The 13,918-nt window shown below is 37.4% G+C and overlaps 1 protein-coding gene across 3 annotated transcripts in view; it reads left to right on the forward strand.

The window, feature by feature from the left end:
* Positions 1-13,918, forward strand: part of dpp6a (dipeptidyl-peptidase 6a) — a 316,212-nt gene that overhangs the window by 287,312 nt on the left and 14,982 nt on the right. For all 3 annotated transcript variants that reach the window (XM_058765855.1, XM_058765854.1, XM_058765856.1), the window contains 6 exons: positions 637-675; positions 1,256-1,363; positions 2,169-2,260; positions 6,162-6,209; positions 6,317-6,435; positions 10,170-10,217. In XM_058765855.1, coding sequence (XP_058621838.1) covers positions 637-675; positions 1,256-1,363; positions 2,169-2,260; positions 6,162-6,209; positions 6,317-6,435; positions 10,170-10,217 — 454 coding nt within the window. The remainder of the gene's footprint in view (positions 1-636; positions 676-1,255; positions 1,364-2,168; positions 2,261-6,161; positions 6,210-6,316; positions 6,436-10,169; positions 10,218-13,918) is intronic.

The following is a 13,918-nucleotide window of genomic DNA, read 5'->3' on the forward strand; positions in this document are numbered from 1 at the left end:
TTATAGTTACTAGTTACTTCTCACAAACAGTAACTGAGTTACATCATCATAAAAGTAACTAATTACCAGGGAAAGTAACTATTGCGTTACTTTCTTAAAAATTTTAAATGTCAAATAACTTGGATGCCCCCAATATTAAATATGTTAAATGAATGAAATGGACACTCATCAGACTTTAGTATTTTATTAGTAGTAGAATTAGTAGTAGTAGTATCTTATCAGTATTATTAATTTGTTTTTTTGTTTTTTAACAGAAACACTAAATGATCAACAATGTCTTAAGCACTAAGACCAGCAAGTTCTGTCAGTATACCAGATATGCAGTCATACATTTTTTGTTCATATACATTTACCACATTTTAGTTCTAATTGCTAAAGTTCTAAAATAAAAAAATTGTAAGTGTAATTGTCTTGCTTTCAGATCATATCACATATGAATGTATCTTAGTGAAAAGCTGTGCTATTTTCCGAAGATAAGCTGATTTGGTGGAATCATATATTGCCTAGGTGTGCGCAGAGGCTAGATACCGCCCACAGTTTCCAGTAAATTGGACTAAATGAGCCAAAAACTAGATTCTGCACTCTTGTGATGTTTCGCTGCATTTTTTCCATATGATTTTCTGTTTTCTGTTTCAGAAACATGAGGATGAAAGTGAGGGGTGGCTGCACAGACAGGTAAGCATTAACTTCCTCCGCCCAGACAAGGACAAAAAAACAAACAAAACAAAAAAAAATGATGAGATGTGCCATGTCAGTGTTTGTCAACGGTAACAGCTTCGAATAGTCGAGGTCGTTTGATGTTGTTTGTCTTATCACATTCCCCACAGTACCGTGCTTGAGCTGATATTGTTTTTCCTGATTAGTTTTTCATGTCTGTTTTTTGCCAGAGGGAGGAAGTGGCCGTATTAAATGTTTTGCAATAACATGAATAAAGGATCGTACGACTCCTGCAGAAATAAGCCTGAGGGCTCAGACTCACTATTACATATGCGCTGCATTATCATAATAATTCACATTCTAATATATGTTGTTATGGTTTTAATATTTTTGGTGTTGCTTGGAGAAATACGACCGCTCTGTGGTGCGGACACATTCTCTAGTGCTCCCGCAGGTCTTATAATTCAGTAATTATAAAACTCTGCAGAGCAAACCAAATGATGAAACACTACTATGGGAGGAGAACGTCACGATGGTGACAGTAATGATGGTGCTGGTGTGGCGGTAATGATCGTTTAGAGTTACATTTCTCAAACAGAATGAAGAGCCGCTGTTCTCTAAAGACGGTCTGAGGCTGTTTTTCACCAGAGCAATCCCACAGGGAGGAAGAGGGAAGTTCTTCCACATCTCCATGTCCATCTCACAGGTACAAGCTTCAGCAATTGGGTGTTTTTAAACTTTTTGATAAAAGGCAACTATGTATTTTCATATTGTCATGGATGGTTCATGACCGGAGAGTTTAGTGCAGTATCTTTATTACACAATTCCAAATAACAAAACACTTAGGCACAGGAGAAACAACCAACATAAAGACAAGAAAGGACACACGCTGAACTGAAACACAGGTCTAAATGAGAATTATAACTAGACTAGAAATGGGTGAATAAATGACTGACTAATGAGAAACTAATGAGATATCCTTGGAAACGAAAACAGGAATTAAACACATTAAACTTTTTTTTTTTTTTTTATCTCATCTGCATGCTGCTTTTAACCAGTATGGTGTGATTTTTTTTTTTTTTTTGTGAAATACGAATTGAGAATTTTGTAGCTTTTTCATACAACACTAGTTCATAGTGAAATATTTTCTGTCAATAATGGTAATTAAACGGCAATATTTAGACGTAGCATATCTCTCAGTACTCCAAAGCAAAGAGATTAATTTTACTAACAAATATGATTAATTCAAACAAGGTCCTTCATTTTTTCAAGCCAATTTATTTTGTGATAGCTAATCACGTTTTACAGTTAAACAGCATTTAATTAATTAGTTTTAAGCCTTTACTTTAGTAATTTCTTCAAACGTGCTCTACCTTCTCTATTTGTAATATGACACGCATTCTTTTATATTTGTTTAAATATTGTATTGATGAGCATAATATTCTATTATTCACAATACTGAGTTCCATTCATTATGATTGATGTCTGTTTAATATGTTTTCTTCATAAAGCCCAACAGCAGCACAGATACACTGCAGTCCATCACATCAGGAGACTGGGACGTCACGCAGGTTCTTGCGTATGATGAGGACAGCCAGTTAATGTGAGCCAATCCACCAACACCTCAAACTGAACATCAATGATTAATTTGTCATTAAAATGGCCTTCTTTTAAAGATAGTATGAAATAACAACTGGCCTAAGTTGCTTTCTCAATTCACATTATTTTCTGCCTTCATCTCAATGTATCTTTGGTGCACATTATCCCAAATAGTTTTTTTCTTCTTTTTTTATCAAAATATAATAACTTTCTCCACCTCTGAAATTATTTTCTTTTTGCCTGTGTTATCAAGGTCTCTTTTTTAACCTCACCACTACAATCACCTGCTTTTGTTCTATGAAACACTTGCTTTCTTGATTCACTCACGTCCTCAAGTCCGGTATTGTAGGTGGGAGGAGTGAATGTACGCTCTCCACCCTCGATACCATGACTGAGGTGCTCTTGACTAAGGCCCCGAACCCCCAACTGCTGTCCATGTTTTTGCCACAAAATTGAGCTTTATTATAAGCACATACTCTGTCTCTCCCGCTCTCTCTCCTTCACATACATAACAGTTTGCACACACACTAACATACATCGCGCTAATGTTGTTAGCGCTACTCTGATGATTTTATCAGTAAACAACTTAAAAACTACATGACTTCTCACAAGCGAGGTAACAACAACGGCGCTGTTCGTGAACAAAAGGAACTAAGTTTCACTATAACTAGAGACATTGCTGCCGAACACTATTGAGAGACGCACAGAGGTAATATCTCTCTCCCTGCATCCCAATGTGCATACTATCCACCCTGTCTGCCCTAAATAGTATTGAGAATTACTAATATCACATAGAATTTAGTATGGATAGTATGCACATTGGGACGCAGGCTCTCTCTCGATCTCTCTCTCTCTCTCTCTCTCTCTCATAACTTAGTTATCAACTGTATTAACTGCATGAGTCTGTTATTAACGGCTCAAGCTTCCGTTACTAGGTTTAAAATGATGTTTTGGCATTAGCAACGGAGGCGTTGGCTGAGATGCGGAAGAAATAATCCTACTCACAAAAGCGATTTAAGTAGAAATACTGGACGAATGCCTTGAAATATATCATCTGATCGATGTCTTGAGGTGTGGCAACTGTAGTATAAGCGGAATAATTGACTTCGGTCCGTTGAATTATTAGAAAAATAAAGCACACCCGAGGTGTAACGGCCACTCTGCTTCGCGTCGTGACCGCATCACCACCTATTTTTCTAATAATCCAATGGCCCATCGTCAATTATTCCTTATTTAATTATGCATAATTACATGCAAGTAACCCTAAAACAAACCCTAACCCTAACCATATAGTAAGTACATGTACTTAATTAGTATTACTCAGTACATACAGTGAGGTAAATAAGTATTTGAACACCCTGCTATTTTGCAAGTTCTCTCACTTAAAAATCATGGAGGGGTCTGAAATTGTCATCGTAGGTGCATGTCCACTGTGAGAGTCTAATCTAAAAAAAAAATCCAGAAATCACAATGTATGATTTTTAACTATTTATTGTATGATACAGCTGCAAATAAGTATTTGAACACCTGAGAAAATCAATGTTAATATTTGGTACAGTAGCCTTTGTTTGCAATTACAGAGGTCAAACGTTTCCTGTAGTTTTCACCAGGTTTGCACACACTGCAGGAGGGATTTTGGCCCACTCCTCCACACAGATCTTCTCTAGATCAGTCAGGTTTCTGGCCTGTCGCTGAGAAACACGGAGTTTGAGCTCCTCAAAGATTCTCTATTGGGTTTAGGTCTGGAGACTGGCTAGGCCACGCCAGAACCTTGATATGCTTCTTACAGAGCCACTCCTTGGTTATCCTGGCTGTGTGCTTGGTCATTGTCATGTTGGAAGACCCAGCCTCGACCCATCTTCAATGCTCTAACTGAGGGAAGGAGGTTGTTCCCCAAAATCTCGCAATACATGGCCCCGGTCATCCTCTCCTTAATACAGTGCAGTCGCCCTGTCCCATGTGCAGAAAAACACCCCAAAGCATGATGCTACCACCCCCATGCTTCACAGTAGGGATGGTGTTCTTGGGATGGTACTCATCATTCTTCTTCCTCCAAACACGTTTAGTGGAATTATGACCAAAAAGTTCTATTTTGGTCTCATCTGACCACATGACTTTCTCCCATGACTCCTCTGGATCATCCAAATGGTCATTGGCAAACTTAAGTCGGGCCTGGACATGTGCTGGTTTAAGCAGGGGAACCTTCCGTGCCATGCATGATTTCAAACCATGGCGTCTTAGTGTATTACCAACAGTAACCTTGGAAGCGGTGGTCCCAGCTCTTTTCAGGTCATTGACCAGCTCCTCCCGTGTAGTTCTGGGCTGATTTCTCACCTTTCTTAGGATCGTTGAGACCCACGAGGTGAGATCTTGCATCGAGCCCCAGTCCGAGGAGATTGACAGTCATGTTTAGCTTCTTCCATTTTCTAATGATTGCTCCAACAGTGGACCTTTTTCACCAAGCTGCTTGGCAATTTCCCGTAGCCCTTTCCAGCCTTGTGGAGGTGTACAATTTTGTCTCTAGTGTCTTTGGACAGCTCTTTGGTCTTAGCCATGTTAGTAGTTGGATTCTTACTGATTGTATGGGGTGGACAGGTGTCTTTATGCAGCTAACGACCTCAAACAGGTGCATCTAATTTAGGATAATAAATGGAGTGGAGGTGGACATTTTAAAGGCAGACTAACAGGTCTTTGAGGGTCAGAATTCTAGCTGATAGACAGGTGTTCAAATACTTATTTGCAGCTGTATCATACAAATAAATAGTTAAAAAATCATACATTGTGATTTCTGGATTTTTTTTTTTGGATTATGTCTCTCACAGTGGACATGCACCTACGATGACAATTTCAGACCCCTCGATGATTTCTAAGTGGGAGAACTTGCAAAATAGCAGGGTGTTCAAATACTTATTTACCTCACTGTAAATGTCATTTCGTCTCATGTCGTTGCAAACCCGTAAGACCTTCGTTCAACCTTCGGAACACAAATTAAGGTATGTTTGATGCATTCCGAGAGCTCTCTGACCCTCCCATAAACAGCAAGGATCCTTACACGATCAAGGCTCAGAAACGTAGCAAGGAGATTGTTAAAATAATCCATGTGATATCAGTGGTTCAACCGTGACTTTACGAAGCTACGAGAATACTTTTTGTGCGCAAAGAAAACAAAAATAGCGACTTTATTCAACAATTAGTCTCCTCCGCATCACCCTATAGCGCCATTTTGGAGAGTATCACATACGTAAACAACGTATGTAACGTATGTACGTGGATACATTGTTTACATTCAGATCAAAGTGTAAACAATGTAAACAGCATATTCTCATATTCATATTCGCGTACGGTGCTGCTGACTCAGAACAGCATATGTTGTTTACGTATGTAATACTCTCTAAAATGGCACTATCGAGTGACGCAGAGGAGACAAATTGTTGAATAAAGTCGTTATTTTTGTTTTCTTTGCACACAAAAATTATTCTCGTAGCTTCGTAAGATTACGGTTGAACCACTGATGTCACATGGATTAATTTAACAATCTCCTTGCTACGTTTCTGAACCTTGATCGTATAAGGATCCTTGCTGTCTGTGGGAGGGTCAGAGAGCTCTCGGAATGCATCAAAAATATCTTAATTTGTGTTCAGAAGATGAATGAAGGTCTTACGGGTTTTGAACGACATGAGGGTGAGTAATTAATGACAGAATTTAAATTTTTGGGTGAACTATCCCTTTAACAGGCAGTTATTGTCTGACAACATTCAGTTCTGTCTTAAGTATATTTTTTGAAGCATATCATTTCTGCAATAAGTACTCTTTTTAAAATTATGCTGAACTGTACATCTTTTTTACCTTTGTATAGCTATTGTTATATGGAGTATGTTTTGATATTGCATTTTTTGTATGAACAGATATTTCCTCAGCACTGAGGATGACCCTAAAAGAAGACATCTCTACAGGTACATACAGCACATACATATTCATGTTTTGTGCCGTGTGAAGTTTGGCTTGTGCTGTCACAAGCTTGTTCTCACTGACAGTGTTAATGTATCTGTGGTTGTTCTAGCGCAGACACGGTGGGCACCTTCAACCGCCGCTGTCTGTCCTGTGATTTCACTGACAGCTGCGGGTACGTCAGTGGCTTCTTCAGTCCCAGCATGGACTATTTTCTGCTCAATTGTAAAGGTAGACATCTCTTTGTTTCTATTTTGCTTGTTCTTACTACCGGTATATGTGCGAACAAGATATACAGTATATGACCATATACTGTATGATGTGTAGTAGTAATTAGAATTGTACTTTTTTTGTAAAAAACTAAAGAAATGAAAGGTCAATAAATACTTGCGTGAAGTCTTGGTTTGGCTGTAAAGCTGAGAATTAAAATGAGTCTCTGAAGTCACCATAACCCTGACACATGTTCAATAAACGCTTGTGAGCTGACACTGCGGTGAATGTCGATTTAGAGCCAATGAACCTTTACTTTTATATTGTCCCCTGACAAGCTTTATACGTCTGTGATGAGTTCAGTGGTACGCTAGAAGAACAGAGAAAGGGATGGAGGCAGCGCGAGCAGACGCATTGTCAAAAGAGCATGTTGTTATTGTTCAACAGTGAAGTTTTCATTCTGCAAAGTGCATTGATTGTTTGGAGGGCTTGTTTCTACAGCAGCTGATGTGTTCTGAAGGCTTGAATGCTTGTATTCACTGAACTGTTGTGACAGAACTCCTGGAGAAATGACTGTTGTGTTTACGATCAGTAGCGTTGTGGCACTCGTTAAAGTTTCACCACAGACGCTCATTAACAAAAGCTTTTGAGCACCTTTTTCAGTTTAGTGGCAAGCTGTCTATAAAATAAACTTTAGAGAACTTGTAAAATGACTGGATAAACTGCTCTTGAACGTTGCTGACACGTACAGCTGAAACATAAACTATGACTTAACAATACATAAAAATCATATACCTTTATTTATACTATGGTTATTAGCTTTGGATAAAAGCATCTGCTAAAATGCATAAATGTAGTTATAAAAATTATTATTTTTAAGTTAGTTTCGAATCGTTTTGATGGTACATAAATAGCTATAACATTATTTTTCTTAACTCTTTCACCGCCAGCGTTTTTAAAAAAAAGTTGCCAGCCACCGCCAGCATTTTTTATGATTTTCACCTAACTTTGACGGCCCTCAGAATATTTTCTGCTATGAATATAAGAACATTTTATATATCAAAATAAAGAACCAAGTCTCTGCTTTTAAACAAAAAAACTATTTTATTCTATCTTCATGTGTTCATGTTTTATGACCATTTGAATGCAGGTGGGTACCATCAAAAATACAACATTTTGGACAAAAAACTGGGAAAAATGCATTTGTATCAAAGTAGTGCATTTTCATGCAAAATACATTCAGATGTCATATTCTTTCACCTGTAAATAATTATATGAATAATTTAAATTGCATTCAATAAACAGAACAAACAGACACACACACACACACACACACACACAAACATATACATACATATGATTATACACACACACACAGGCTACATACATACATATACATACATATACTGTACATGCACACACACACGCACACACACATGCACACACACACACACAAACATATACATACATATGATTATACACACACACACACACACACACAGGCTACATACATACATATGCATACATATACTGTACATGCACACACACACACACACACACACACACACACACGTGCACACACACACAAACATATACATACATATGATTATACACACACACACACAGGCTACATACTTACATATGCATACATATACTGTACATGCAGACAGACAGACAGACAGATAGATAGATAGATAGATAGATAGATAGATAGATAGATAGATAGATAGATAGATAGATAGATAGATAGATAGATAGATAGATAGATAGATAGATAGATAGATAGATAGATAGATCCCCCACACACACACACACCCCTATTCAGATCGACGGATCGGTTATAACTACATATGTTTCTGTGTCTGTAAATGCATCTCTCTCACTGACTACATCGTCCCGATCAGATTCAAAATGGTCAAAGCATGATCTACATAGGCTATGATCTATATATGATCTACATTTTCTCTGATCCTTCCATGTATGCCGATCGTCTTCTATTCGCACCCTAAAGACCCGGAAGTCCCGTAACTCATTCAGGACATGCGCTAGGGCTTTCCTTACCGTAATACACCTAGAACACGGATTGCCGTAAAAACTCGTTGAAGCGTTGTCTCTTAATTGACGAGATATCTCGTCAATGGCATTGAAAGAGTTAATTATCATATCTCACTTTTAGCATAACACTATAGATTGTTCCAACACTATATGAGAAACAGTTTGATGATCCAAAGTAGATTTTTAACAAGAAAATATGGGTAGGCAGGCAGAAATTGAAAGACAGATCGCTAATTTCACAATTTTCTGAAAGAATAATGTTGATTTGAAGTATCATGTAGCGCAAATGATGCAGGCTGTGTTACATACAGAAGTGTAAAGGTTCTTTCATATATACCGTTGTTTAGCAAAATTTCCCAGGTGAAACCTTTTTTGTCTGCAAATTTCACTAATGTGACTGAACAATAATACTTTAGGGCAGTGGTTCTCAACTGCAGTCCTGGGGACCCACTGATCTGTACGCAAAGTATTCAAAGAAGTGGGTCGATAGGACTGGATTTAAGAACCACTGCTACAGGGGTTACGGTTTGTTCAAATCTCTTAAAGGGATAGTTCACCCAATAAATGCAAATTTGTTGTTAATTTACTCATGCTCAAGCCATCCAAGATGTACAGTAGGTGGCTTTTTTCTTTAGTGTAACAGTAAAGATTTGACACCATGGTCCTCGGTAATTCATAAAATGCAAGTCTGTTTCTACTGTCACTTTGAGAGCGAAAAAAACATATATAGGCAACACAAAATTAATACTCTTGGCTCCTGACAATATAGTGAAGTTTTATGAAGTAAAACGATGTTTGTGCATGTGTTTGTTCCTGCACGTATGTCATTATGCAACAGAAAGCTCACGCTCCTGACTCACATTAACTCTTTGGGGTCTGAGGGTGTTTTGAGGCCCTGGAGAACTTTTGTGTTTTTGTTCAGTATCTTAAAAAAATATATATTAATGGCTAAGGTCTGATAACATCAGAACAAACTGGGCTACAATAATATGTGAGCAGCATGAAAGTACATGTTTGTGTTTTTGAGAAAACAATGTTTATGCGTGGCTAGTGAAAAACAATTTTTTTTTAAGTCACTGAAATAAGGCCATAAAACACATACAGAATATTTGTTCACAAGACTTTTGAGAACTGGATGTGGTAGACTAGAGTTTTTGCTACAAAATGATGAAAACATTATCCTGAAATTTATCCTGTTCACTCCTTCACAGAAAACAATATATTAATTTAACATCTGTAAAACTGTCTGTTTGCCTGAGGCTAGGGATTGCAGGTAATTATGTTGTAAATAATGTTTAGATTCTTGCACAGATGTTCGTTTCGCTTCATAAAGCCTCATTATATTGCAAGGCTTTACAGTATTAATTTTGTGTTGCCTATAATATGCTTTTTTGACTCTCAAAGTGACATGTATCCCTATGTACCCTATGTATTAGTAATAGTAGTAGTGACTTAGTAAACACTGATAATAATTGTAAATGGGTCATCAAAGTTCAAGTGCAAAAATGTATTTGATCCAGTTGCTACAACAGGTGATGTGAGTATGTGCAACTCAATAGCTACAACTCCCAGCTGTGAGAATTACTGATTAACAAACAAAACATAACATACATATTGTTGCAAAGCATTTGTTCAAACTATGAAAAGCAATGAATGTCCTGTTTCATTAATTATTGATGATTATGTTGGTATGTTGTCAGGTCCTGATGTTCCGTATGTGACGGTTTACAGCACCCATGACAGACAGAGTGAGTATCCAGCCTTCTATCTCTCTGTATCGTGTGTGTGTGTGTGTGTGTGTGTGTGTGTGTGTGTTTGAGTTCTAGATGATCTGCTGGGTCTTTCACATCACCACTATTTTTTTTATTTTATTTTTTTAAGCTTCTGCATTTAAACTGCATGCTCTCTCTGTACCGCAATGTATTGGTTACCCAGAGACCACCGGGCCAGTGGAAGTGAAGAGACAGTCTCAGAATTGATCATGCATATGCAAAGATGTTAGATTTTAGGGGTCATGTGCCATCAGAGCAAGTGCCATTGAGAATAATTCATTTCTACTTACTGTCACTGATGAATTATTAATAGTGAGAAAAAATAAAATAAGAATTAGTGACGTGATGGCCAAGTATGGTAATCCATACTCGAAATTAACCCATCCAAGTGCACACACACACAGCAGTGAGTAGTGAACACACAGCTGGATCAGTGGGCAGCCATTTTTTCGGTGCCTTGCTCAAGGGCAGCTCAGTCATGGGTACTGAAGGTGACAGAGAGCACTGTACATCCACTCCCCCTACAATTCCTGAACTTGTGACCTTCGAGTTACAAGTCTGACTCTCTAACGATTAGGCCCTAGGAAGCATTATAGGGAGACATTTGATCAAAATGCAATTGTAAATCGATCAAAAGTGACAGTAAAGATTTTTATAATGCTACAAAATATTCTATTTTAAATAAATTAGTTTTTGAACTTTCATTCATAAGTGTTTAATGATGTTTATGAATGTTAAAAAAGTATCAGTTTTCACAAAAATATTAAGCAGCACATCTGTTTTCAACATTGATAATAATAAGAAATGTTTCTTGAGCACCAAATCAGCATTTTAGAATGATTTCTAAAGGATCATGTGACAGTGAAGAGTGGTGTAAATTCAGCTTTGAAAATTCAGCTTTGCCATCACAAGAAAATATTATTATTATTATTTATTTTTTTAAATATATCAATAGAAAACAGTTACTGGAAATTGTAATAATATTTCACAATATTACTGTATTTATAATCGAATAAATGCAGCCTTGATGAGCGTAAGAGTCTTATCCAAAAACATTTTTTAAAAATCTGACTGAATCCAAAATTTTAAACAGTCAATGTAAATTATAGGCTATTAATAGAAAGAAAGTAAAATAGCATTGTAGTGCATGCCAATGGATGTGTAATAGATGCAGGGAACATTTTATTTTGTGACTTAATTAACCTCAATCTCATCTGTGCCATTATCCCCCACCCATTCTGGCTACTAGCAGGTGAAGAGACTCTTTGTATGCGTGGACCATTTATCCTATATTTGTGGTGCATCCACAAGTGAAAAGGAAGGTGGCAAAGCATAAGGGAACTGCTCAAAAAAGGTGTCCAACAAGGTCACAATTCATTTTCAATGAGAAGGTCAAGCAGAACGAAGAGTGGGCGCAATTCTGCGAAACTGACAGAATATGGAGCGAGCACCTGGTGCAGAGAACACTGCCCCGGGCGACTGCCTCGATCTCCTACTCCTCAAAGCTATTTAATTATCACAATTCTTTCATTTTATACAGTAATAGAGTCATATTTCATTGCTGGGTCATTTTAGTGGATTTGTTCCCCATGAAACAATATTGCATGTTTTACATAAAATGTTAATCAGTTTTCATGCTGCATGATTTTCCACGCACACAGTAGGTGTTGACACAAATGTACAATGATTAGTACCTAAGAATAATTCGTACAGACAGATTCCCATGTCCCAGTCATATTTTCTCAACTTCACATTGAAATAAATGTTATATAGTTACATTTATGCCATGGTCTGTCTGAATACTCGATTCTGATTGGCTGGCAGGTGTTGATTAAACTCGTTTAACTGCACAGGTAGTTCCAGGTCAGTTTAATCACGTTCTATATTAATGCGCTTCCTATAAACATTGGTAACCATAGTAACATACAGTTATAGTTGAATAGCAATACAGACGAAAATAACCTTCATTTTTATCGTTCCGGTCAAATATTGTAGCGCAAATATTATTAACATCTTTAATATGTGAATGCTGGGAAATGACCATGGCATAAACGGGATAATCCCTTCGCGGAGGCAACCACCCTCCACGTCGTGCATTCAAATCGTTTAATGCACAGCTAGCCGTTGATTATCCCTTACATATACGTTTTTCAAAATTAGCATTGAGTGTTAGTGTAAATTTACTTTATTCTATTTGACATAAAATACAATTTATTGTAATATTTTAATGTGTTACTTTATGTCTCTCAAACTACACTCACCCTGATACATTAGTGCGATTTGGCGTTTAAAATATTAAGTTTATGCCCTAAATTGCATAACTTAATTAGGGGGGCGTTTATATGACACCCTTTTTTTTGGCTGTTCATTTACACAACAACAGCAGAAAACAGGTTTCACAGTGCAAGTTTTTCAAAACGATGCCGTTATTTTCTTACCATTTTTGTTTTGTTTTTTTAAATGATATCGCCATTCTGGCCTGGCATGCATTATATAGTGTGTTTAGTCATTTTCACAGATCCGTGTGAATGTGGATTGCACAGAATGCATCAGAATGTCATTTTTCCACTCCATAAAAATAATATCTATGTCTTGAATATGGCTTACACTTTTACCTCATTTAGTACACGTGGATCCATGAATATGTTAACTATTCCCTGCCTCCACTCAATCACACCAACTCAGACTGAAGTAGTAAACGCTACACAATAGCAAGTGGCAATACTGAATAAATGGTTATCGGAGAGTGAATCCTTGAGTAAATCTATTCAAATTCTGAATAGATTGTAGCCTACAAAGAATGCAAAGCGCGCACCTCTTATAATCACTAAAAAGTCACTTATCTTAGTTCAACACGATCTCACAAAGTTCTGTTATAATCAGTGAAGGTCTGCACTGGCTACACAAACTCTGGTGTTTTGACTGGTGAGTGGATTCTGAATTAAACACCAATTACATTCATGAAATCAACAGATATGCCTGTGATTGGCTACACTGCTAAACACTGCAAAAATGCATTGTAAATAGAAACCTATGGCAATGTGAAGATTGGCGGCATTAAATACTGTACATGCTCGTGACGGTAAGAAATCTTCATCTGGTTTGAAACCAGAAAGATATGTAAACAACATTAAAAACATGATTTTCACCACAGGGGGCCTTTAAATTTAACATTTTGCTGGGTATCATAACATCCTTGGTTGTCACTCGCATTAATAACCAAACTACTTATAATTAAGCACTCAAATGAAGAGTGACAAGTTTAGGAAGATGCTCTCATTACCAACCTCCACGTTACACACACACACACACACACACTCGCATACTTGTCTCACTGCATTATATACCCACAGCATGTCAATTGACGATCAGAGCTGCTCCCAGGCCTACCATAGACCGTGTGTGATTGAATCGCCCTACACATGCCTGCTTGCACAGTGAGAGCACTTACAGATGATTGGATTATTGCCAGACGTGCCATGACTTCCATAAAAATGTGACCTCTCTGTGTAAGAGGCTGGTAATTGTGTTATTATGTATATAATATCCTGTAAGCCCGTTGATATCACAATGAGAGAGTGATTCAGTGCGACGGTCCGTCACAGAAGTCATCTCGCAGAGCTCACATCTCTGTGTGTGAGTGTGTAGAATGTTTATGAATGCCGTTTGTTTACAAT

Source organism: Onychostoma macrolepis, chromosome 24 (assembly GCF_012432095.1).
Source record: "Onychostoma macrolepis isolate SWU-2019 chromosome 24, ASM1243209v1, whole genome shotgun sequence".
NCBI lineage: Eukaryota > Metazoa > Chordata > Actinopteri > Cypriniformes > Cyprinidae > Onychostoma > Onychostoma macrolepis.